Source organism: Eubalaena glacialis, chromosome 7 (assembly GCF_028564815.1).
Source record: "Eubalaena glacialis isolate mEubGla1 chromosome 7, mEubGla1.1.hap2.+ XY, whole genome shotgun sequence".
Classification (NCBI taxonomy): Eukaryota; Metazoa; Chordata; class Mammalia; order Artiodactyla; family Balaenidae; genus Eubalaena; species Eubalaena glacialis.
Window position 1 is genome coordinate 85566994 of NC_083722.1, and position 27465 is coordinate 85594458.

The 27465-nt window shown below is 46.3% G+C and overlaps 1 protein-coding gene across 1 annotated transcript; it reads right to left on the minus strand.

The window, feature by feature from the left end:
- Window positions 1–22987: 22987 nt before the first annotated feature.
- FEZF2 (FEZ family zinc finger 2) lies at window positions 22988–25831 on the minus strand. Its single transcript, XM_061195485.1, has 4 exons — window positions 24953–25831; window positions 24470–24604; window positions 24135–24267; window positions 22988–23247 (listed from the first exon to the last, which is right to left on the minus strand). The coding sequence occupies exons 1-4, from the start codon at window positions 25829–25831 to the stop codon at window positions 22988–22990; spliced, it is 1407 nt and encodes a 468-aa protein (XP_061051468.1).
- Between the last annotated feature and the right edge of the window lie 1634 nt (window positions 25832–27465).

The following is a 27465-nucleotide window of genomic DNA, read 5'->3' on the forward strand; positions in this document are numbered from 1 at the left end:
ACACACAGGGATTACTACATGTCTCACAAGGAAATAATGTTTTTGTATGTTGGAGGGCACAAAAGCAAGTAAATTGTCCAAGGGGATCTCATCTTTATATGTAACACTTTACTATTTCATAGGCAATTTACAAAAAGAATATATACTTTTTAAAGTATATATAAGGAAATTAGCTGAGTGAATTGGGATAGGGTTGGTGCTCAGATTGGAACTACCGGCAGAAAACCTGAAATCGCTTGGCATATTTTAAGAACAATTAAGTTTATTTTGTTGGAGCAGTAAGATTGAGGCAAGTAGTGGCAGTAATTGAGACTAGAGAGGCTGCCTGGGGCAAGCTGTGAACAGGCTTGTGTACCAGGCTAAATCTCATGGACTTTATCCAATGATTCCACACCATTCATCCATTTCTCTAGTATAATTTGTAGCTTTGAGAACTATGGGAAATTCTTCAATAACTAGGATTGACCTTACACATTTTTAAAATGTATTTGAAATCATTACATTCCCTTGCAGCCTTGCAAAACAGTCATTGTCTATAAATCCCTTTCACAATATACAAAAGTTGCCCTGCTAAAATCATTATATTCTTTCATTTTTTTTAAATCATTATATTCTTTCAGACATCATAAAAAACAACAGAGGCTGAGTATGGCACCTATTAAATCACCCCTGACCTATTTCTTTGAAATTCCAAGAAAAAAACCAAAAGTTGAAAGAAAGACAAGGATGCTTAATTATAAAGATGTTTTCAGCCTGCATAATTAACTGCTTTATGCTGACAGCATTCAGTCCATTAGTCAGCATGTCATTCACCCATCAAACTTGTGTTGAGCTCAACTGTGTTAGGTACTCGGACTACCGTGACGAGCAAGGACAATCCCCACTCCCACGGAATTGGCAGACGAGGAAGGGAAAGAAATATTAGATGGATTACTGCAACAGAGAAATGTAAAACTGCAACACTAATAAGTTCTACAAAAGAATGGCCCACAAAAGAATGGTTTAAGCACATAATGGGGGAATATGACTTAAGAAGGTCATGGAAGGTTTTTCTGGGAAAGGGGAGACTGAGATTTAAAGGAAGAAAAGAAAAAAACTAGGAGAAGCAGCAGTGGGTAAGGAAGTTAATTCCTCTTGATAAATGGAACAGCATATGTGAAGGTCCTGTGGCTGGAAAGGTAGAATGCTAATATTTCAATGGACCTTTGAGAACACAATAGCTGGAAAAAAAACTGTTTCTTGCTGTTTCCTAATTTCTTGACCCGGAGAAAGATGAACAGAATATAAATATATCACATAACTAAACACTTGACCTTGCCATCTTGCTCCAAATAATGTTTTTGTTTTCGTTTTTTTTAGTGGCAAACAAGGCTCTAAATCCATTGCTGAAGAATAAGACTGCAAACCTTAGGCTGCATCTCCTCTAGCCTGAGTTACTTAATGAAGTCCTACAAACAATCAAATCAACAGCCTCTTTGAATGAATAGCTTGTGTATTCATAAAATAAGAAAATTCTGATACCTCATTTGGGAGAAGAAAAAAAAAAAAAAGAGCCAAAGCATTTTCAAAGCTCCACATAGAAGAAACAAGCAATTGATGGCAGAAATTTTAACTTTATGCTATCTTTTGGCATCTATAGAAACTGCCTGTCTAGAAGAAGAAAAAGTTTGCTCGAGTTCCCAACAAAAATCTGTCAACGACCTCAACAATAACTTTCCAGAATGTTTTTAACTGCAACCCACATTAAGAAATTTATTTCGCCCTGTGACTTACCACAGATATATAGACACATAAATAAAAGTTTTATGTTTCAAATAAACCAACTGCAAAAAGATTTTTTAAAAAAAGAGTTCATTGGGACCTATTGTCAACTAATCTATGACAAAGGAGGCAAGAATATACAATGAAGAAAAGATAGTCTCTTCAACAAGTGGTGCTGGGAAAACTGGACAGCTACATGTAAAAGAATGAAATTAGAACACTCTCTAACACCATACACAAAAATAAACTCAAAATGGATTAAAGACCTAAGTGTTAGGCCGGTTACTATAAAACTCTTAGAGGAAAACATAGGCAGAGGAAAACATAGGCAGAACACTCTCTGACATAAATCGCAGCAATATCTTTTCTGACCCACCTCCTAGAGTAATGAAAATAAAAACAAAAATAAACAAATGGGACCTAATTCAACTTAAAAGCTTTTGCACAGCAAAGGAAACCAAAAACAAAACAAAAAGACAACCCACAGAATGGGAGAAAATATTTGCAAACGAAGCGACCAACAAGGGATTAGTCCACAAAATATACAAACAGCTCATGCAGCTCAATATCAAAAAAACAAACAACCCAATCAAAAAAATAGGCGGAAGATCTAAATAACATTTCTCCAAAGAAGACATACAGATGGCCAAAAAGCACATGAAAAGATGCTCAACGTCACTATCAGAGAAATGCAAATCAAAACTACAATGAAGTATCACCTCACATCGGTCAGAATGGCCATCACCAAAAAAATCTACAAACAATAAATGCTGGAGAGGATGTGGAGAAAAGGGAACCCTCCTGAAATATATGAGAGTAAAATGAAGTAATGTCTGGGATTCATTTTAAAATATCATCGGCCAAAAATGAGATGAAACTGGTATGGCACAAATCTTGACAACTGTTGGATCTGGGTGATGAACATATGTGGGTTCATTATACTATTCTCTCCACTTTTGTATATGCTTGAACTTTTTCATAACACAAAATTAAGTTCAAATGAAATGAATCTACTCTTACCCTAGCTATGTATAATGCTCTTTCATATTTTCTGTTTTTTTTTTTTTAACTGAATAATAGAAGGTAAAAAGAATGGTGGTGATGAGCCCCTAAGTTGATTTCATGATGCTCTAAAGGTTTGGGATGCATGGTGTGAAGATTTCTAACTACCTGCTCTTTGTTCTGCCCATACAGAATCATTCTAACACAAAAGACACTTTTTGGTCACTTGATGCAAATCAAAAACGAAAAGCCTAATTCTCTTCAATGTTTCCAACTTCCAAAAATGTACTGCTTCCTGACATTTCCATAGTTGTCTATTTAAGTTCAATGTAAATAGCTGCTGCTACTTTGGGAGTGCCTGATAATGTCTATCACAGTACAAGGATATATGTCTCTCTGGTGACATCTAAATGTTGATCTTGTAAATTCTACAGCAACACGTAATGTAGTACAAAGATATGCCAAGTAGCATCAAAAACATTTTTTTTTTCAAAATCTGGGTTTAATATAAATGTCAAATCAAATTAGAGGAAAACAAATTACAAAATGTATTCAGATGACTTCAGCTAATTAATTCTTTCCATTGATAATATTTTGAACTTGGGACACAGGTTATTAAATGCTTTATTTCTGTTGTTAGTTACAATTGCTAACTTACAAAGCACATTGATTGTATACATTGCTAAATTTTTTTCAAGACAAGTTCTATCTTTGTCTGAAGTGGGAGTTTCCAACATTAAATAATCTATAGCCACTGTTTTTATTGGGCTGAGACATGGATTTAAAAACCCCATGATCCAACAGATACATATATCACACCTCAGCCTTCCTTTTGCTCACCTGGGGGAAATTATCCATCAGGTCTAAAATGCCACTCTGTGAATTTGGCTGGCTAGCTAACATTTATAACACTGCTTCCTCCACCGGCTTCTGAACTGCAACTTGATTTTATTCAGATGTCAACTTTTACCAAGCCTCAAGCACTTCAGGGAAGCTGCCCCACCCCTACTTGGTAGTTCCAGGTGATGTACTCCATTTTACCTAAACCAGTCATGCCTAATCCCCTTCTCCCTGCCACTGATTAGTTTAGGAGTGACCGTGTGATAAAATTCTGGGCAATGAAGTAGGAGAGTAAGCCAGTCAGGAGGGTTTCTGGGAAAGGTTCTCCTGCTCCTAAGAGACAGAAGATTGTTCATCTGGACACTGTTCGAGCTGCACAGGAGGCTGGGACCCGGCAGCATCTTTCTACCAGCCTCAAGGAAAACCTCACATAGAGGAGGACCAATCTAAGACAATTACACAGAAACAGACCTGAGGCTCCTACTTCCCAGTTTCTGACACGTGAAATGATCCATTTCCTTATCATTTAAGCCACTTGCATGTTACTTACAGCTAAGTGCTCTTAAATGATACATTACCTTTTCAGAATTTTAGACAAAACTTCCTATCTATTATTGATTAAGTAATCTGCGAGCTTAAACTAAGAGTGGATCTGTGTTACTCCGAAACAGCTGGTCATTTCAGCTCAAAAAACCTAAAGTAAGTGTATGAGTTGATATGGGATCAGAGAAAAACACTAATGGTATAAGTCTCTGAGAAGTTTAGGGGTACTCTAGCCAACAGGGTGAGGCTGAATAAAGAGCAGAAACGGTCGACAAAAAAAATGATGCCTAAGTTAACTCTATTAGAAAAAAGAGGTAAAAACTCTCACACATCTGAATTTCACCTGTCATCAACCCCAAAATGTTTGGAGGCATGACTATAAGGTGTCAGCTGCTACTGAGAAAGATCTCAGCATCCTGGCTAATTACAAGACAAGCTGTACACTTAAAAAGATGTCCAAATAGCTAAAGTTCTGAACACAAACACAAGATGGGCTAACCTATTTCATTACATGGTACTGCGCAGTGTATAAAAGCAGGTGATTTCTGAGGTTAAGTATCAGCAGAGGGAGAGATGCAGATCTAATCTAAGGCTGGGAGAGAAAGAGGGAAAAAGAGAAGACTAAATTTTGACAGATCTTTTTGTGGGAAAGGGGACACTAGGCCACCCTCATTCTGCAATTGATGATAGATTACTTGGGCAAGGAACGGGCAGAATTGCTGTATCACTCTGTCTTCACCAAGGAGTGTATAATCACTCCTTCTGTTTGTAGTTTTTAGAAAGGCATAGCCTGGTGCAGGAAAAGGGAGGTAGGACTTGGTTTTCATTAAGTTCAGGAGGGTAATGTGAAGATAGTTGTTTTGACTCTAAAAACATCTTGAGCTCCTTGAAAGAAAGGAATGATGTAATTTTTAAATGAGAAGAATTATGTATTTTATGTAAAGGAGTTATATGCTTGGCGAATGCTATTTAAAGCAAAATGATCACAGCATATGTTTGTTTTCTGTTATTTGAGAAGTGACATTCTATGTTAGAACATCGCCTAGCACATAGTAGGCATGCAGATACTGGTTGAAGGAATATTTGTTGACTAATTACTAGAAAAAGTTGAAAAGGATGAACATTTACTCAGCTGAACAAAGGGAAAAAAGCTTTTTTAACTTCTATAACTTTTAAGTAACTTTAAAAAAATTTTTTTACATGATATACCTTCAGAGTAAATTATCTCTATTATTACCTTTGGGATTTTTTTTTTAAAAGCTGATATTTTTTTAAACTAGCAAATATATATATATTTTTTGTGTGTGTGTGGAGAGCTTTTATTTTTTTAATTTTTAAAAATAAATTTATTTATTTTATTTATTTATTTTTGGCTGTGTTGGGTCTTCGTTGCTGCACGCGGGCTTTCTCTAGTTGCGGTGAGCGGGGGCTACTCTTCGTTGCAGTGCGCGGGCTTCTCATTGTGGTGGCTTTCCTTGTTGTGGAGCATGGGCTCTAGGCGCGCGGGCTCAGTAGTTGTGGCTCACGGGCTCTAAAGCACGGGCTCAGTAGTTGTGGCGCACGGGCTTAGTTGCTCCATGGCATGTGGGATCTTCCCGGACCAGGGATCGAACCCATGTCCCCTGCATTGGCAGGCAGATTCTCAACCACTACGCCACCAGGGAAGCCCCAGCAAACACATTTTTAAACAGATTCTGAAACTAAATAAAGCTTGATGATTAGGTGTAAATTGAGATGTGAGTGGCAATTCTATTTAAACTCTTTAAAATTCATTCTACACTTCTTAGTATTCTTAATACAAGATTTGAATTTTAGTAGGATTTGAATGGAGATAATGTGTAGGCATATCTGCCTGAGACGGAAGCTTCCATGGATTTCAAATATGTTTCTTTATTATTTTTTAAAATTCCATAAACTAAGTCTAATAATCCAATAGGGATTTTCATTAATAGGGATAGGACATTATAAATCACATTTGAAAAGTATACAAAGTACATTTAATTCTAATCTGACCCACACATGTACAATTTCTTAGAAGCTTATCAAATCCAAGCCTTTGAAAATGCATACACTGTAACAGATTTTTCAAAAACATGATGGAAAATATATACCACCCAGCTAAACACTCTCTTGATTTAGAATCGAGGCCTATATGTTTCTATTTCCATAGTGACTATTGCTGTGGAATCGACATGTTTTAATTTAGATTTGAGATTATAAACATCGTTTGGAGACAGAATTTATTTTCTCTCCTACAACTTCTGAAAATTGATCAGTCTAAGTGCTACAGAACAGAAGCAAATTCCGAAGCAGGATTTAGAAATTATTTGGCTTAAGGGGCATTTCTGATTAACGAAAGATGAGTTTTTATGAAAATTCATGGCTTTTTAACCCTTAACATTTTTTCATGAATTTTCATACGCTAACGAATAAAATACACTAAAGAAATACACTCTGTAAAGTAAAGCTGAAGAAGGGATTTCCAGCCAGGCCTCCATGAGAAGCATTTAAACTGTGCTAAGATGTAATTTAAAAAAAAAAAAAAAAAAAATCAAGGTCATAAGTAAGGATTCTGCAAATATTTTTGCCTAAATTTCTTAAGAAGTTAAAATGAGACTCTATTCTTCACTGGTCATCTGAGAAGAGTAGTTAGAATGTGACTCACATTTAGGTCAAATAGAAGTTAGCAATCCAAATCACTAATGAAAAGAGGAGAACGAATTATATTCTTTTATTATTTTTTCACTGAGCTTTTTTTGGAACCCCTATTCTTCCTGTGCTCAAGACGCTTGTAAATGAGGGTGGGCAGAGGTGAGGAAAGCGGTGCATGAAGCAGAGGTTGCCAAGTGCTATGTTGATGAGCAGCTCAAGATGCTGGCGGAGAAGAAAGGACGAACCCAAGGACAAAAGTGAACCCAGGGAGAGAAGAACACTGGCAGCAAAGCATCCTAAGTGCTCTGCAAAAGGAAACATTTTATACCCTAAAAGGAAGGTCTACTTCTTAAAACAAACAAAAACAAAACACTCAGACAGCGTCACTTCATATGGCCCATATGGTCCATACAGCCCAGCTGGTACAGAAGGAGGCACCAACCCACACCTTGTGACCTGCAGTGACTAGAAAGCCATACTGATTAAGGTCACCCTTGAGCTGCAGCTTTTAGCTTTGGATAAATGAGGTTGGAACACGCTTAATGAATCCACCGTCTTCAACTCTTTCTGATGGCTTTTTTGTTCTCTCTGATGAGTAGAGCTAAACCAAAAGCTTATACACCTCAATTCATTGCTAGAACTGCCCCACCCTTAGAGCCAGTTCCTCAGCCCAGAGATAGTCTATAAAGAAAAGAAACTGTGAGTTTGCAGAAAGGAAGCCAAGAGAGATGTTGGGGGGAGGAGAAAAAAGATGGCAAGAAAGACATCGTTTTGTTTCATTAATGATTAGCCGGACTCACCAGTGATAACAGAAAGCTAAGGCTTTGCAGTATTATTTCTCTGAAAGTCTTTGACATGTTTGCTGAAGATCTGTAGTTTATCCAAATGTGTCTGGTACACTCTTTGAAGGGACCATATTTAGTATCTAGGAACAGATTAATTCATTCTTTGAAGTGATATTCAATGAAGGTTTGCTTGAACTCTGAGGGCCATGAAGAACAATGGCGCAGATCAGAAAGGCCAAGATAGCCATTCACTCCATATTTACTAAACAACTATTATGTGTTAGGTGCTATTTTGGGATCCAAGAAAGCAATGAAGAAAATATATAAAAATCCCTGCCCTAATGGAGGTTACACTCTAGTAGGGGCAGATAGACAATGAATAAAGCAGGGAAGAGGGGGAGGGAATGAGTGGGAGTGAGTGCGAGTGTGTGGGTGTGTAAAGGCAATTTTCACATTTCAAACAGATTGGTAGGTGAAGACCTTCCTCAGAGAGCAAGATGTGAGCAAAGACCTGAAGGGAGAGAGACATAATGCATGGGAAAAGGGGTTCCAGAGGAAGGCACAGCAAGTGCAAAGGTCCTGAGGCAGGAGCTTGCTTAGCATCTGTGAGAAACATCAAGGAGGCCAGTGTCGCTGGAGTGGAGTGAGGGGAAGAAGGCAGATGAGCTCAGAGGTGCCAATGCATGGGTATGGGGGCTATGGCCTTGAAAGTCAGAGTAAGGCTTTTACTCTGAGTGGTAAATGGTAAAGCATTCGAGGGTTTCAAGCAGAGGAGTGACATGATCTGATATTTTTGCAACAAATAGTTACTGAGCAACTACTGTGGGCCAGGCACTGTGCTAGTCCAGACACGTGGGTGCTGGGGATGTGCAATCAACATGGCAGACATGGTCCCTGCCCTCATGGAGCTTAGATCAGAGCAGGAAAGAAAGACAAGCAAGTAAACCAGCTCACAAAAATTATTGCTAGTTGTGATCATGCTGAAAACAAAATCCAGGTCCTTGCATAATGCCAAATGGGGTGAGGGGAATGGGTCTGGGTGTCGAGGAAGACTTCTCCAAAGAGGTGATATTGGAGGTGAGTCTTCAGTGGGACAGAGGAGCTAAATATGATGTTGGGGAAAAGAGTGCATCAGACAGAAGAAACTGCATATTCCAGGGCCCGAGACATGAAAGGATGTTGCTTGCTGCAAGGATAGAAAGACACCAGTAGAGCGAATCCCTAAAGCATGAAGGAGAGTGCAACACAGGATGAGATTGTAGCCCTAGACTGGAGGTAGACTGGGAGCCCTGGGAAAGCAATCTGAAGAAGAAATTGGTGACCCAAGGTACAAAAATGTCAGACATCATACAAGAGCTACAGACAAAAAGCTATGAGAGTTTCGAATGGGGCATTTGGAGGAAGGAAGCCGTGTTGAACTAATCTGTGAGGGGGCATAGAACTGAGCCACATCCAGGAGGCGAGAAGACTTCCTGCGAAGGTGGGAAAGGCACAGAGCAAGTTGGCTCTACCATCAGTGCCTACTTAGCCCATAAGAGCTGGGACACACTGGAGTCTTTGGGAGCTTCCTTTTCCCCCAAACGAAAGGGCATGTGCCTTAAAGGTTTGAGAGAATGAGAAATAGTGTTCATAAAATTCCCTGTGCTTAGTAAATGCCAAATAAGTACTCATTCTCATGACAGAAAATAAATCCTGCTGATTTGAGTTTTTGTCTCCCCCAGTTTGAGAGAGAGCGTGGGACCAGCAACAGTTACTTTCCGAACTTTGCATATCCTTTTCAACACTCAATTTTTTTTCCTTTTTTTTTTTTTTAAAGGAGGAAGTACCTAACTTCATTCAGACCTAGATTTGACGAGCATGGAGCTGGGCATGGAACACCCACAGGTGACGACATGGCCCGCACTGTGGTCCTCCCAGTATACTCAGGGAGCAAACGAGAGGAACATTATATGACTTGTACTACGTACTATGTAGGAAAAGAGGGGAAAAGGGACTTCCCTGGTGGTCCAGTGGTAAAGAATCCACCTTGCAATGCGGGTTCGATCCCTGGTCGGGGAACTAAGATCCCACATGCTGCGGGGCAACTAAGCCCCCGTGCCGCAACTACTGAGCCTGCGTGCCTCAACGAGAGAGCTCGCGTGCCACAAATACAGAGCCCAGGCACTCTGGAGCCTGTGCGCCACAATTAGAGAAAAAAAACCCCGCACGCCGAAACTAGAGAGGAGCCCGTGTGCCTCAATGAAAGATCGTGCATGCCTCAATGAAGATCCCACGTGCCGCAACTAAGACCCAACACAGCCAAAGATAAAATAAATAAATTTAAAAACAAAAAAGAAGGAAAGAAATGTGGAGTGAATGAGAGGCAGAAGACCAGAGGAAGCCCATCTAGGATAATGAGGGGGAGTGAGGGAAGCTAGGGCTTTTTCCAGGGATAAGCCTCTTTGGAGACCAAACCCACCCCAAGTGCTACTAGAGATTCAGTATTACGTAACTCGTCCCTTTCCAACAAAGACCTTTCCAAAGCAAGCTGTGCTCCGAGGATGAGCAGAAGCCAGCCACTAGATAAGTGAGGGAGGAGAGGAGGCCACTCTGTAGGCTGAGAACAGGAACAGCAGGTGCAAAGTACCAGATGTGGGAAAACAAACCAAACAGGAAATCACCCCCATTAACAAAAACAAAAAAACACAACTCATGGGGAAATGAAAATTTCTTCTCTCTAGTAGACACTCTGACATCTGTTTTCCCAGAGGATGGAATCTATAACACTGACTTCCAAAGCTATTGATTTCCTATCATCTAAGCAGAAGTGACGTGAGGAGTACTTTAAGCACAGAGCTTCCACTTGTGAGTTCTGCAAAGCATCCCTCGAGGGATGCAACTGCAAACATCAGTGCATTCTGTTTCCAACACAATATTCTTTTGCAGTAGATCGTCAATGGTCTTATGTCAATTTTATAGATTTGAGAGAAAACCGTCGAGACCCCGCATGTTCTTCAAATTAATCCTAGGCCTACAGCTTAAATCCTGCGTTTACTCTGGCTCACTCAAGACATCCAACTCCACTCTGCTCTCCTCCCCAGAGAAAACCTGCACATTTTATCAGAGACGTATAACCTGTGAGAAACTTACATGAGAGAAAATCCCGGCCAAGAGGACCATATATCTAAAAGTGATGCATTTTCATGAATCAGCCACAAGGCAGAGGGCTTTGACTTTCCGCATTTGTACTCTGTGTACGCTGTGCCATGACAGAAGTTGGCTGGCACCTTCTAGTTATTACTACACAATCCAGCTGGTGCTAACCTATATGCGGGCTTATGAGCACAGACTTCACAATATTCAAGACTGAAGAGGTAACTTGAAATCTACAAGAAAAATCTGATCAAGGAAGCGGTTCTATTTGTTTTCTGGCATCTCTTGAAGAATGTCAGAATATAACCCACTGTCCTTCCCTTTAGCTACCAAGAAATTCAGCGTCTGTCACGGCAAATCCTTTCTCTCAGTAACCTTAGTAGCTAGTGTACTTTCCTCCTATTTGTTAACTTGATTTTCTATTTTTATTGATCACCTTATTGAGTAGAGGTTTGGGTAAAATTTTATTGATTTATTTTTGGAAAGGGACACAAGATAGATACTGATAAATTTCTTGGCTCTTATGTCCACCAGGTTTATAGGATCTGTGTCCAGCAATAAACAAAGCTCAAACTTCTAGGCTCAGACTCCCACAAAGGAAAGCCAACCTTCTCGCAATGCACTGCTTGACCTCAGCCAGTATCTTCCTAAAGTCTGTCTTGAGAAGTCCTCTTTTTCAGTAGACTACACTTAAGTTGTCCCTAAATCATGGGAGTACTGGAAAGAAATAACCAGATTATATCCTGAGAGCTCATTCATCTTTATTTTTTTGGTGGGGAAGTATTTTATTTTTGTTTTTTCCCCCCAAGATTTATTGATATATAATTGATATATAACATTGTGTCAGTTTAAGATGTACAACTTTTTTTTAAAATAAATCTATTTATTTATTTATTTTTGGCTGCATTGGGTCTTTGTTGCTGCTCGCGGGCTTTCTCTAGTTGCGGCGAGCAGGGGCTACTCTTCGTTGCAGTGCGTGGGCTTCTCATTGCGGTGGCTTCTCTTGCTGCAGAGCATGGGCTCTAGGCGCACAGGCTTCAGTAGTTGTGGCTCGTGGGCTCTAGAGGGCAGGCTCAGTAGTTGTGGCGCACGGGCTTAGTTGCTCCGTGGCATGTGGGATCTTCCCGGACCAGGGCTCGAACCTGTGTCCCTTGCATTGGCAGGCGGATGTTTAACCACTGTGCCCACCAGGGAAGCCCTGTATGACATGTTGATTTGATACATGTATATTGTGAAAGGACTGCCACGATAGTGTTAGCTAACACCTCCATCACGTCACATAATTACCATTTCTTTTTTGTGGTGAGAACATTTAAGATTTACTCTCTCAGCAGCTTTCAAGTATAAAATACAGTACTGTTAAGTACACACACAGTACTATTAGATCCCCAAAGCTTATTAAACTTCTAACTGGAAGTTTGTACCCTTGGATCAACATCTGTCCATTTCCCTCCCTGAGAGCTCTTTCTAAGCAGAACCACCCTAAATCTCATCATGGTAGTGCTGTAGCTGTAACTTTTCTCATCCCTGAGTTGCTTGCTCAGCCGCAGCCCCACTTCTGGAGACATTTTTATTCTGTATATAAATGCGAGGTGTGGGACTTCCCTGGTGGCGTAGTGGTTAAGAATCCGCCTGCCAATGCAGGGGACATGGGTTCGAGCCCTGGTCCGGGAAGATCCCACATGCCATGGAGCAACTAAGCCCGTGCGCCACAACTACTGAGCCTGCGCTCTAGAGCCCACGAGCCACAACTACTGGGCCCGTGCACCGAGCCCGTGCTACGCAACAAGAGAAGCCACCGCAATGAGAAGTCCGTGCACCACAACAAAGAGTAGCCCCCGCTCACTGCAACTAGACAAAGCCCGCGAGCAGCAACAAAGACCCAATGCAGCCAAAAATTCAAATAAATAAATAAGTAAATAATGTGAGGTGTGGATAGGGTTATAGAGTTTTCTTCCTCCAAACGCTTTTCATGTCGCAAAGTAGGCCATGTCTACTTGAAAGATTCTCACAACCAGAAGAAGGGATTTAGGCAGACTATAAAAGTGATGGGCAGGAAAAACCAGTCTTGAACTTCAGATGTTCTGTTTCTAAGGATTACAAGGACAAGGTGGGCCATGGGTGAGAAGATTACTGTACTAGTCAGTATCTTTGGCCGTAAACTACAGAAAAGAACGCTGGTCAATTTGTGTGGAAAATTCATTCATTGGAATGCTATGGGGGAGCTAACAGTACAAAGGGAAGGTTATCATCACAGGTTCAGAAGGGCAGGAATTCGGGCAACTCACGATATGTAATGGGCTGATCCACAGTCTCTGGGGAATGAATGAGTTCCAGTTATTTATAGTCTCATCCCCCTGCTCAAGGGTTGCATTCCAAAGGAAGCATCTGTGTGATTTAGTTTATGCTCCCCGCCTGTCCCTTGGCTGGTGGACATGTCATGGGGGGGCCTTCTTCACAACTCCAATGATCTGTGTTCCGTGGGGAAGGGCAGCTCGCTCAAAGCAAAATCAGAAGGCTGATAACCAGGAGGGAAGGTAGACAATGGTCAGGCGAACACAAACAACAGAACCATGCTTATGCTTATGAATTGTTCATTAGTGGCAGTCATTGTCATGAAGACATCCTACAGACCTCATCATTCCATGAGCTATGTAACAGCTCACTACTGTTACTCTCTTCTCCTGACACTACAGCTAGGTCTCTGACTTCTGTGCCTTCAGGAAGTGAGAGAAAAAGAGTGGTATCCTGGAAAGCTCTCACCCAAAAGTCTGTTAAAGAGTCTCAAGTTCCTAAGACAAGCAACCACCTCCTTTGGAAAAATATGGCCTACCCAATATAACTGTTAAACAGTCACATTTAAGTCAAGGATGTGTCGCTTCGGTGATTCCATCTGGAGACTTGGCTGGGAAACGCATGCTTTAAAAACATGGCAGCAGTATCTCTTTCTATAAATTTTTTTACTTTGATCAATTACCGTGCCATTCAGTGGGAAAATGGTATGTGGGTCAATGTCCTACAGCACCCACTGCCCAGGGGTGCTTTTTCTTTTCTGTAGCGTACCTTGAAAAACTCTTTTTCTGAGTCCCAAGCAGATTTGAGCTGGACCAACCAGTGGGTAATTAGGAGCTGTGAGGGAGGAGAAGCTTTGTGATTAAGTCCAAGTGGATTAATTCCAGGGGCCGACTTGAGTTGTGTTGACGTTTCTCTTAGTTCTTGGGTGCATCAGGGACTTGAATTTTACCTAGACTGGTACCGAGCACTTATTTCAAGTAGCCTTCTCCCACATATGTCCTATCAGGTACTCTCTTTGATATCCTTCCTGGCGTTTACCATAATTTGAATTTGTGTCCTGTTTCTTGGCTTGCTCATCACCTGTGTCCCACCGTTAGGATGTGCAGCTCCACAAGGCCAAAGTCTGTCTTGTTCACAGTTGTAGCTCCACCACAATGCCTGGCGCATAACAGGCCTTCAATAAATATTCATTTTATGGCTGAATTGCTACAAGATGAGAGTAGCAGTGGCTGCCCAGAAGACTGAGCGGGGTAACCTCCCTGCCCATGGGGAGAAGTGGAAGCTGATATCCAGCTCTTAATTTTAGTGTACCTACTATGTGCCAAGCATGTGGGCACACGGCATCGAACAAAGCAGACAATCCATGCCCTTGTCCTGCTTATAGCACTTTATTTGCTAAAGAACCCTGCACCAAGGATCTCGAAATTTGAAGGGTAAGAACTGCAGTAGTAGTTATTAGTAGTTAGAGTAAACAGCTATAATTTATTGCTCATTAACTATGTGCCAGGCACTTACACATATTATCTCATTTAAGTCCTTCTAACAACCCTTCAATGTTAACGAATTTAAAGATGTGTCAGCTGGGTCTCAACGTAAGCAGGAGCACCCACGGTCACACAGCTGGTGAGTGTTATGAGAAGCAGCTGGTCTATGGGACGCCAAAGTCTATGATATTTCATCTATATTCCCTGCTTTACTCAGAAACAGGCAGGCTTCAACAGCCAGGCAGATGCTGACAGTGTGCTAAGGTACCAATCTCTGCCCTAAGACAGCTCTAGCCCCAGCAGACCACTCCACTGGACAACGTGGGAAATTTAGGATGCCGACCAGTCCCTCCCTCTTAAGGTGCCTCGCCTTCCGGTGATAATAATCACAATCATTTTAACCTGAACACCTGCAACGGATCAGGTGTCTGACTAGCCGCACGGCATTGAATCATAACAGCCCAGAGCGGCCCATGTTATTATGGTGCCCATTTTGCAGAGGAGAAATCTGAGGTTTAGAGAAGGCAAGACTGCACCCCAGACTCTCACAGCTGCTCAGAAGCAGAGCTAAAAGTCACACTTCATGATATTAATCCCAGCCATACTCAACCGCATCTGGTTGCATCAACTCACCGTCTTTCTTTCACCTCTGGACTTTCACGTAGGCTGCTTGAGATAGCTCTGCCTCCGTTTCTTCGGTGGCTAACGCCTCCTGCTCTTTGAAGAGTCAATGCAGGCATGACTTCCTCTAGAGAGGCATCTCAGGCTTCCCTTTCTTCTGCCCAGCGTCCGTCAGGAGTGACAGGGCGAGAGCAGGGAGAGTCCATATTAGAGCAAAGAGCTATGAAGTCCACCTGTGCCTCAGGCTTCAATCACACCGGAGTCCGATGGGGTCTTTCGGGCCGCCTTTCAATTCCTCTCCCTCTCCACCTCTGATACTTGCAGTACGGGAAGGTCTTCCCTAACGTTGTAACATGCGTACACCAGACCCCAGAGGAACGCTCAACCCACTCGCGAACCCCACGGGAAAGGCTTCTGCATCGGCCTAAGGCCAGGGCAGAACCTTCATTGCCCCGTTTGGGTCAGGTGGCCAGTCCTCAGCCAGTCACTGTGGCCCAGAAGATGCTGTGCTCTGATTGGCCAGGCCTGGGTCACATGCCCCCCATGGAGGGATGGACTAGCCCCACCTTAACCTTATGGACGGAGAGTGGGGAAGGGGTGGCGGTCTCCAAAGGAAATGTTGGATGTTGTTACCAGAAGGGAGAATGATGATCAGCAGGCAAAAATAACAGATGTCCACTACACACCCCACCCCAGACTGGATTGAATGCCCAATTTCATGTTCATAACCAAGTATCATATAGGGATTTTTGTTGTATGTGATTTTCTCCCCTACTCTATTATATAAACTCCAGGGCAGAGGCTATGCTCAGAATTCTCTTCCTTGTAACTCCTGCACCCAGCCTAGTGTCTGACACATTAGAGGTGTTCACATCGTATTTCTTGAATGAATGATCAAGTGTATTAGTTTATGAAGAGCTGGTGATGCTGTTTCATCTTTCACAGGCGGCATCGTCGTGAGGCAGAAAGAACACAGACGCTAAATCAGTGTTTCTTAAAGTGTAGTTGGGAACCAACTGCTTCCGGTTAACATGCAGATTCCTGGGCTACAGAGCAGATCCGTTGACCCAGCCTCTCAGTAAATGGGGTTCAGGTGCGTTCTTAGCAAAAATGTTACGTAATTCTTGTGCACTCTCCTGTTAGAACCATGACCCATAGTCAGACAGAATCATCTGAGTATGAGTCCCCACTCCATCGCCTTCCAGCTGTGTGAACTAAAGGAAGTCATACACTCTCAGCAACTTGGTTTGCCCCTCTTTAAAATGGGGCTAAGAAAACCTACCTAATGAATATGTAATGAGGAGTCAATAAGACAACACAGGTAAAGTTTCTTTATAAAGTGCCGTATTCAAGTTTTACTACTTGAGTTTTTCTAATAATCATCGCTAACTTCTGTTATACATCCTATGTACGTGCCAGGTGCTATTCTAAGTTCTAATTATATGTGTTAACTCATTTAAGCTTCACGACAGCCTTGTGAGATAGATATTGTTTTTTTTTTCTTTTTGAGGTATAATTGACACACAACATTATATTAGTTTCAGGTGTGATTGGAACTAGTCCTAGTTTGCAGATGCAGAAACAGAGACAAGGTAGTTTTCCCTGATAAGTACCTGAGCTAGGATTTGAACTCAGCTGTTCTGGTGCCAGACTCCTAATGACTCATTTGACTTTCTCCTTATAAATAATATGTTATCCTTCCCAAGGCAATTCAGCACCACCCGCTCTGGGGGGCAAAATGAGGACACTGAAACTCTTGGAGAAAAAAGAGCTCCAAAAATGACCCAGGACTGAAAAGCATTAAAGAAAGGAGAGAAACTGCAAAGATTGTGCGTCAGGTCACGTGGCCTTGGCAGGATACCTTGATAAAAACCGAATTATTATCAGACTCTGATTGATCTACAATAGAAAAGTCTTGTTTTCTCCCCTATTTCCTGAAATCCACCTTTCTAGATTGTATAACACCTCTGTGCTTTGAAAACCAGAACGAGTCTTTAGATGACTGTTTTTATTTTGATTTGGTATACTTTTTCTTCCCCATTCTTTACTTCTAGGCACCAAGACATTTTTTCCATGAAGCATGAGCAAAGCCTTGAAGTGCAAGCCAAGCCCTCAGAAATGTGATAGCTGTTACCAAGGATTTGAGAGTAAGAGTACAAAACCTAGAATCAAGATTTCAATGCTGCACTCTAGTATCTGAGATGGCACCAGTCCCACGTCAAAGATGGAATAAATAAGGTGTTAAGAAACCACAGAATTTGTTCTGGGTTCCTTAGCTGGTGGAGTACGTTGAAACCCCATCACACCTTTAGATTCTCTTTACCTGGCTTTACTGGACACTGAGTGTAAGAGAACCCCAAACACTTCTGCTGCTAGGATGCCTGGATGTTTATGTTTAATTAAGATGTAATGTGTCTCAAAGAGACAAATACATTGACCTACTTTGTTCAAAAAAAGAAAGTGTTAAAATGAGCTGGTCTCTTAAAGCCAGACGAACTATAAGAAATAATTCAAATAACTTAATAATTTAAATAATTCATCACCTGGTCCACAAAGCTGTGTATGATGATCCTGCCACCTCTGTGCTCTGTGCAGAATTAGGAAGGCAGTCACCTGGGGGTGAGGGTTTTGAATGGTCACTAGGAGGGAGAGTAGAAGAACTGGATGTGAATTAGTGACATATGGTAACCCTGGCTATGATTCTAGAAGAGAAAGGAAGAGTTTGAAGAATGCCAGGAGTTAATGACCAGATTACCAGAACCTTTAGGGAATCCTCAAAGGCTAGCCTGATACATTTTTCACTCAGGAAAGTAACATCCAGAGGGTAGGCGGTGGGCACCGAGAGCTTCAGATCAGCACCTCCAAAGGCGTGGGGCCGGTGGCTGGAGTTTGCCATCTTTCTGCCTATTTCCTAGCTCTTGGCCGGTTGAGTTCTGTCTCTTTCTGTCCAGTGTCCACCAAGGGGCCTGGCTGTGGCTCCCTTTTCTTGGGCTATGTACTTTCAACCAGTTTTGAGCAGCCCCATTTCAGATTGGCCTTTTTATGTTTGATATAAAGAATAGTTGTTGGCCAATTTCATCTTTTCATCGCTGTTCTCTAGGCCTGAATCCAAGCAGTTTGTCAGATGCTCATTAACTCCCCCTTTGGCTCTTTCTAGTGTGTCTCCTAAGCTCATTGCGCCAAGAACTAACGCTTTCTTTTACACGATTCTCTTTCTCTGCTCCATCAGGGAGACAAATTACTTTCCAAAAGGGATCGCCAGGGATGGTTTAATGAGAATTTCTTTGGGGCTAGGCATGGAACGCAATGTAGTTAACATTCGGTGGACTTAATTGGACTTTTCTTTTCTGCCTCTTTTTAAAAAAATCTGAAGCTATCCTGTTAATCTCTCATTTGTAATCAATTGTGTTGACTAAACAAAAGTCTAGGTCGTCTTTTCTTCCTGTCTCAGACAATCCTTTGTTGCCTCTAAATGCCTCATTCTTGAGTGATCCTGGTCGCGTAGATGGGCCCGATTGTTGACAGTTCATTATTGCGCTTTTGTCCATTTAATCTTTCTTGCTGTGTTTTGCATGTGCATGCCTTAATGAGCTCCGTTGGCAATTAACATGTTTCTAGGAGCAAACTGGTTGCTCAGACGTTTGAGAGGGAAGTGCAGGGAAAAGGGCAACGCAGCTGCCTTGAGGTTGTTTATTTCCCAGCATTTTCTCAAGACTCCTGTCCTCTCTTTGGCAGCACCCCCCAACTAACCCTCACTGTTATTCGGGCCCTCCGCTCCCCCCCCCCAGCTCATTCACCACCTGCACACCTGGATGCCTTGTTGCTGTGATTCTTGGGCCTGGCTCAGGCGGCTCCCTATCCTCTTAGGAGCCAAACAGCAAAATGGGGACCTTACAGGCACACTTCTGCAGCCGAGGCAAGAGTGAGCACAGTGCCCCCCAAAATGCGTCTGGATGCTGGCAACTTCTCTGTGTCGCTCTTAGCAGAGAGGAACCTCTTACCCGCCTAAGGCAATAGGACTGTACAATCTGTTATGTACAAGGCTGTGGCTTTGGAAGAAGGAGGGTTTTTTTTTTTTTTTTTTTTTGAGTCTTGCTGGCAAGATTGCTGAAGTGTGAGCAGTCATGGACAGAACAAACATCTTGTAGGGGAAAAGATAATTGGAGTCTTTTTTGTGTCTGTGACAGGATTCCCCTCCCCCGCAATTTGATTTTTTTAAAATATTTTTAAAGGGCGGCCTCTTCAATTTAATCAAGGTTAGAATATTAATATGCGGCTGATGACTACCTTGTTTAAGTCATTTGTTAATAATGGAAACTACAAGTCATGCAAACAGTTTAATATTAAGAGGGGGAAAAAAATCAGAAAACAGAGCCTTTCACCCATCAATTCCGATGCACGGGGAATAACTAAGAAGGATCCCAGTTAGGATGGTTACTTACAACGGCTTAGCGTTGGTGTCAGAACCTGCACTGGCTGTGAAAGGTGTTTAGTCATTCAAACAGAAGGTTCCTTTTCTCTTCGCACTACTTTTCAGGTGAAGGAATCCCTTCTTGAATCCCACAACTGAAGGAAGCAGACATCTTAACCCGAGGAGGAGGGACTTCAAAGCTGGGGAAAGCAGAGCTAAGCCCTATAGATAGGGAAGAGCTCTGTTTATCTACAATTACCACCAGATGTGAAATAACACCTTGCTCAGGTGAGAGCGATTGACAGGCGCTGGTGTGAAGGTTAAGGAACAATCGGTTAGGAGGAAACAACCTCAAGGAGGTTGGAGTATTCCAGTAACTCTGCCCAGGTTCAGCTCCGAGCCCCGGTTCCTTACCTCTCCCCGACGGCAGAGAGAGATGAGCAGTCCAAGAGAGAAATGCCTCCTGCTCCACGCTTTAGTTTTATTTCATTTGCTGTCGTTTGCAAGCATGGGATCTTCAACCCTCTTCAGAACTGTCACCTGGAAATAAATTTCTCCAGTTTATGAGATGGGCAACACTTTTAGTCTTTCTCCTGTGAAAACATTACAGAAGAAGTTCCTCAGAGAAGGCTCTCTTACTTGATGGTTAGAAAGTTATTTCCCTGCATGGGAGTGTCCCATCTATTTTTTATTTATCTTTTCTTCTTAAAGAGAAAGAGGAGTAGTGCATCACGACTCCCATATGCAGGCCAACTTTTTAACGCAGTTGTCTAAGAATTCCCCAAGAAGATGCTTTTGCACTAAATTTTGTTGTGTCTGCCCCTTGCCCAAAGTTCTGGAACTGTTTAGGAAGAAGGTGGGCTTGGCCTGGCCATTGTCTGGCCTCCAAGAAGCGCATCTGCCAAGGATCCTTTCAGAGATGCAAGAAGTAAAGGATTTTTGGTTGCGACAACTGGCGGAGGGCACCCAACAGCTCCCAGAAATGGGGGAGGGGTGTGTGTCTCTGAGGCGGGGCTAATAAAACCGAGTAAGATAACTAGGAAAGGAGCGGACTCTTCGAGCCAGCCCGCAAGCCCCCTGGGGATAGATGTCTGGGAAGAGCAAGGAGCTATTTCCATATCTTTAGCCGCCAAGTCCTCCTCGCCCATTGTGGGGTTTCCTGGGGTTTGTGGCATCCACCGAGATTTCGGAGTTAAATCTGCATATCCCTCTGGGTCCCAATCTCCCCTCAGCGAAATGCAGCCAGAACGAGCTAACATTTAAATTCCTCCTCGCTTCCTCGCCCCCCCTCCCCTGGCTGCGTCTTCCCAGACTTGGGAGGGGGAGAGGAATACAAAAAAAACGAGGACGCTCTCCTTTCAGGAAATGGAATTCTAATGTACACGTTCCTATTTCTGAATCGGAGGTACTAAAAATACCCCCGCGACAGCCTGAGGAAGCTGTCGCTGTGCTCTGTGCAAACAAAATCGACAATTCTCCTTCCCCGCGCAATGGGTGTGCGAACTGGGCTGGGGGTGGGGACCAACCTTCGGCTGTGACCTGGACAGAGCGTCCACCCAGCAGCCGCATGTCTTTTCCCGAGTCCCAATCGGGATATTCCTCCTCCACCGACAAGGACTGAAGGCAGTTTGGGTTTTCTAAAAGCCTAGACTTCGAACCCTGACCCTACCTAGTCCTGTGACCCGAGGCATGTCATTTAGCTTTCATCTTGGCCTCAATTTCTCCGTCCGTCCACAAGGTGGGAATAATCATCCCCAGCTTAAGGGTTGTGAACATTCGAAAGAATGTGCTTTGAGTGTCTGGCGTGGAGCAAGCGCTCGGGAAATGCGAGCTTCTTTGATTATGGGAGCCCCTTGCGCAAGCAGCACTGAGCGCCTACTGTATACCGGGCGTTGGGATAAACCTCACTCGAGTCACTTTCAGAGTTACTTGGGGGTTTCCCTTTGCATTAACCATCTCTCCCTCCCAATAGCCTCCACATTCAGTGGAAATCCGCGTGGGATCAGCGCCCAGACACCGCCGCCCTAGCCCTTGCAATGGCGAGGCTGCGTGGAAGCTCGCTCCCCGGCCCCGCGCCACATTTCCTCCCGGCGCTGGGGAACATTGTTCCAGAAAACGTGGGCTGAATCGCGGCGCGAATATTAGGGATGGGGGAGCGGGAGGAGAAGGCCCGGCGCGCCGAGCCAGTAATCCGAGCTCTTGATTATCCAGATTCGGATCAAACGGGGCGGCGGCGGCCGGCCCCCTCCTGGGAATGATTAGATGATTAATGTAATGCTGTTTGAAGGGTCTCTGTTTTCTCTCTTAATTTGGGTCATTACTTAGAAAGCAAGCGTGAGACCATTTCATCAGCGTGCACGGCGGCGGAGATGGCTATTCAGGAAATGGGCTAACTGCGCCGTAATCAAGACGCCGGGGGCTGCGGCGGCGGCGAGCTGCGGGAGCCCGGGTGCGCCCTCCCGCGGCAGGGCGCACGCACCCGGAGGCCGGCCCCAGACCACAGCGCGGGCCGGGGAGCCCCAGAGGTCCGGGGAGGCTGGGACACTTGGCCTCCAGCTCTCGCCGCCAGGAACGATTGGGTGGAAGAGTGGCTCCCCTTAGGTCACCCAGAGAAGGGGATGTGCCCAGAAGCGCCCCGGCGGAGCAGCGCCCTGGCCGTTTACCCCGGTGCGGTGCGGCGCGGCTCTTTGCTCCAGGACACGCACCCAAAACCTGCTCTCCGACACCCAGCCACTTTTAACCCCTTCTTTTTGCAATTTTCTCACCCAAATAAGGCAACACCCAGAATCCCTCGGTCAGAACAGTTACCAAATAAAAAGTTGGTACAACGTAGGGGCCGGTGAAGGCCCTTGAGCCTTGGTTCCTGGGGGATATGAACACGCTAGCGCCGCAAGAGCAACGGTTTGGCCTTGCCCTGGTCCCAGTGCCCCAGAGGAAGTCGCATTTGGGCCGGGAAACGCTATAAACGCCTATTTCCTTTCCCTTCTTTGGGGTGGCTGAGCTGACTCGCGGCGGGGGGTGGGGGGAAGAAAAGACGCACTAATGATTCTGTTTATTGAGTTATATATGTATATATTCCGTGTTCGTGTGTACAGGAGGATTTACATGGCTGTATAAAGATGGCTGGGGGCGCCGCGCTCTTCCGGGACGTTCACGTGACAGCCTGGTGTTAAAACCCGCCGCCCGAGGAGAAGCCGAGGCCTGGAATTAAATACGTTTCGGCGCACTGGGTTTAAATGTTTCCCGAATATACAAAGGTGGGAGCCAGGCGTTTGCTGCCAGTCATCGAGGAAACGTTTAGCTTTCCAAAAATATGCTGGTTTCGATAAATAGATTTTAGCCTTTCTGCTATAGCTTTTTTTTTTTCTCTCTCTCCTTTCTTTTAATTTTAGAAATAAGTTTATACGTGTGATCTGTTTGGGGGTTGGATAGGGCCGGAAGGGAGGGCGAGGCAGCAGCTCTCAGCTCTGCACTGTCCGAGTCAGGTCCTTTGTGCAGGGGGCGGTGGGACCCCCGCTGTCGTGGAGTTTGCGCACGTGTTTCTTTAAGTCAAAGTTTCTGCAAAACCCTTTGCCGCAAGTGGCGCACGTGAAAGGCTTCTTGTCGTTGTGCGTGTGCATGTGGAAGGTCAGGTTGTAGACCTGGTGGAAGGCCTTGTTGCAGATGGTGCATTTGTACTGCTTCTCGCCGCTGTGGGTCAGCTTGTGGTTCTTGTAGTTGCCTACAGGAGACCAAAAACAAAAAGGGGGGGTGGGAATGAAGTGGGACGGGGAGGGGCCGGGTGTCCCGGGGTTGGCTCAGGTGCCCGCGCAAAGAAGGCGACGCTTGGCTAGGCGGGCGCGACCTCTCCGAGTGAAGAAGTTGTCAAACTTCGTACGCGTCAAGCCCGGGGCTCTCACTACCGGATGGAGGGCCGAGTCCCGCGTAGCCGCCCCGCGTCCCAGCCCCGCCGGGGCCTGAGGCCCACGCAGCGTCCCTCCCGCTGTGCTCCGCCGGCCCGGAAACTTTTGCGCTGCCCAGAGACGCATGGGGTCCTTCTCCCGGCCGCTGCCTCGCTCGAAGAAATTCGCATGAACCCGGGCTTCGTCCCTTGTTATTATTTTTCTTCTCATTTTTAAAGTTACTCCCTCTGGTCCGCTAACTACCACTTGGATATCCGAAAGTGCCTTGGAAAATCCAAGCGGAGTGTCCTGGAGACAGCAGCGGTTTCCCCCAGCCTAAACCTTTCCCAGGAGGTGAATTACGCCTCGATTTTTTTTTGTTTTTTTTTTCATTTCAGAAGAGAGTCCCAGCTACAAAGGGACGCTTTCTCTATAGCGCAATACCTTGTCTTTCTCCTACTTCCTTTCCCTCTGCCCCTTCCTTCCTTCCTTCCCACCTCCCAAATTCGGAGTCTCCCCGTGCAACCAGACTGAGTCCAGCGAGGTCTACTAACCCGGCCCGGAGAGCTTCCACCCAAACCCTGCACAACCCGATTCCAAAGAAATGCTGCGCCGGAGCCTGCGGCTCTCGCGCTCCCTCTCTCCGGATCCTTCTTTGCCTTCCCGCTAGCGGTGACCCGCCGAGTCCCGAGGGGAGGTGAGGAGAGGGCCTTGCCCCGCACGTTACCTTTTTGGTGAAAGCCTTTGCCGCAAAATTCACAGACGAAGGGCTTGTAGCCCGCGTGGATGCGAATGTGTGTGTTGAGCGTGGAGCTGCGGTTGAAGGCTTTGCCGCACTGGTTGCATTTATGCGGCTTTTCCTGCGGAGAGGGGCGTGCGCACCGTGAGGCTGAGGCCCCGGCCGGGAGAAGCCACCTCGGGTGCTCCTGGAAGGGGCACCTTGAAGGGACAGGGGCCGCTGGTGGGGGTTATTAGGGGATCCCTTGGTCATCCTCTCCCCAACGCCGTCGCTCAGTCTCCGGGTGTCGGGTACGGGTCGGGTCGGACCCGGGGGCCACGTACCTGGGTGTGGATAATTTTGTGTCTGCAGAGCGTGCTGGCCTGGCGGAAGCCTTTGCCGCAGACTTTGCACACGAACGGTCTGGCTCCGGTGTGGACCGGCATGTGGCGGGTGAGGTTATAGTGAGCGTTAAATACCTATGGAAGCACACAAGGGGGCCTTGTGGCGTGTCTGTCCTGAGAGTCCAGAGTCAGCCTGCGGAGGGCACAACCTACCTCCCCCAACCAAAAACCCCCTTCGGAAACCAGAGCCCTTTTCACTTTGCAAAGAGCTTCCCAACCCACTGCTCGTGCCAGTCCCATGTGGCCGCTGACAAAGGCATCCCCATTTTACAGAATAGGAAACTGAGGCCCAACTGTGCCCCCAATTCGAGTAGACAGCTACTGGGGAGCTCCCAGATGTGAGAAAGGGGCCGTCCAGGCTGCCCCCAGGGAAGCAGCCGCCACTGCTCATCCCTCCCGGCTCCCGCGGACCCCGGGCCTCACCTTGCCGCACACCTCGCAGGTGAAGTTCTTGGGCTTGCCGTCCGCGGAGCCCCCAGGCAGCTTGCTGTGGCCCTTGACGCCGCCGCGCTCGGCGGTCAGGGCTGAGTTCTCCTTCAGCACCTGCTCCAGCGGCGCGGGCAAGCGCTCCTTATGGGCATAGGGGGCCGGATGGGGGAACTTGTCTGCGGCCAGGCCGGCCAACTTGGCGTTCTCCAGCAAAAAGAGCTTGGGGTGCGCAGCCAGGGCAGCGGGGGCCTGTGCGTTGAGGAGGCCGGACGGGAAGAGGTGGCCGCCGAGGAGCTCAGACGGCGGGTACGCGGCAGAGTCCAGGTAGTTGAAGTAGTAGAGCGAGCCGCTGGCCGGAAGCCCCACTGCCTGGTTGATGACCTGCGGCTTGATGACCCTGCCCGCGGGTAGCGCAGACGGCGCCAGGCCCAGCTCGGCCTTGCAGCACACGCCACAGTTGGTTTTGCACAAGCCGCTGGCGCCGCACACCGGGGCCCCCCCGCCGCCGCCGCCGCCGCCTCCGCCGCCTCCTCCTCCTCCTCCTCCTCCTCCTCCTCCACCACCGCCGCCCGCCCGGAGGCTGCTTTTCCAGAGCTCAGAGTAACTGAGCAGCGTCTTGGACGGCACCTCGTAGCCTAGGGGCTGGAGGGGGATCATACAGGGCAGCGGTGAGCAGAGGTTGAGCAATTTCTTGCCCTGGCCGCCGTCCGCCTCCAGTGCCCCGGGTCGGGGCTCAAAGGGCGCACGGGGCTCCGACGTCTTAGCCATGATGCGCTCGATGGAGAAGGCCAGCGTCTTGGAAGTGGCCGGCGACGCTCCAGCGCGCGGGCAGGCCGGGGGCACCATGGTCTCCAGGGAAGCCGAGCTTGCCATGGCTCGCCGAGCTGAGCCGTACCGGACTGGGCCAGGGCGCAGCCTCTCTCCACTAGGTCTGCATTCCAGAAAAGGCAGGGAGGGAAACCGCAATTTAATAAACACCTTGTAGGGTCCAGGTCACCCATTTGCATTCAAATGAACAGGGGCAGAACAAAGTGCACCCAAGGGTACCAAATTACCGCCCATTAACCCGGCGCGCAAAGGAACCCACCAGCCCCTGCCCTGGGACTTTGAAAGGGGGAGAAAGGGGGAGGGTTTACAGAGGAAAAAGAGAGAGGGAGAAAAAGAAAGAAAGAAAAGAGCCTCAAATTAACCCCCCTGAGCCGCTCCCTGGACCCCGGCCTCCGCCACGCGTGCTGGGAGCTGGATAACGAAGGGGCAAAGTTAAAGAGCACGAGGAGAGCCGCCTCGCATTTACCTCTTTCCCCCACCGCCAAGGAGATGCGTTCCGAGCCATGCAGCCTGTCTCCTCTGTCACATTTTGATGGCAAACATCTTCCCCTCCGCGTGAGATCACTGTCTTTTACATTCAGCTGACATCACATGAAGTCACTTGAAGTGGAATGACATGGGCGGCGGCGCGGCTCCTGTAGCGGCCCCTGTGTTCCACCGCGCCTGCCGGCCGCCGCCGCCACCGCCCCTCAAACTTTAAAAGGAGGCAACTGGCGCCCGCGCTCCCCTCGGGAAAGTGCGAGCGGTTCGCGAATCGGCAAGGAGGGAAGAGACGGGAGGGGGAGGGGGAGGAATCGTGATGGTTTTGCCGGTGGAAAAAAAAAAGGGGGGGGAGCCCAAACCCAGGCAGAGTTCCGTGCGTGATTCACAACTTTGGGGGGCCTACAGGTTTGGGGGACGCGGAAAGGGCAGGGGGTCCCGGACGCGCCGCCCCAAAGGGCCCCCGGGTGTCCGTCTAGTCGCCGAAGTATCCCTTAGCCCTCTGCAGCCGAGCTGGGCATCGTGCTAATAAACTGCCATTTACCCACGGAGCCGGCGCCAGCCGCGAACACGCGCAAATGATAATTACCTCATTAGGATGTGGCGCATGGACGCGGGCGCCGCGTTTGGAGGGGGGAACTTGTTAATGGGGAAATATTAATTTATGCAAAAACAACGAGCTCGCCTTGGCTGGCGTCGGAGGTCGGGAGAGAGCTCCTGCCGCCTAAGGACAACCCCGTAGCATCCGGAAGAGCAAGGCCGCGCGCTCAGATCCCGGGGGCTTCGGCGCCTGGCGGGTGCGCCTCCCCCTCTCTGGCCAGCTCTCCGCCTGCGGCTGGGGGAGACGGCACCGCGAGCTGGAGGGTCGTTTGAGATCTTAATCGATTAGACTCGCTGATCTGTGATCGGATTTCTGAGGCCAAGCCCGGCTCCGCTGCTGGTTTAGGGCTGCGGGCGAGGATTCGGGAGGGCAGCTCTCCCCGCTGATAGGTACTTACTGTTTGTATAGTTGAGAAGGTCCAATCTCCACCTGTTTAAGGAGCAGATTGAAACAGCAGAACCTCCCCTGGATCCTATTAAAACGTTTTTCCTCCTAAGGCCATTCAGTCGAACCAATTTTCCGAAGTGATTCATAGAGCTGAATTCTGCCAAGGCAGCTCTTTCACTTTTAGCCACTAAAGCACCGCGTGGAACCGGGT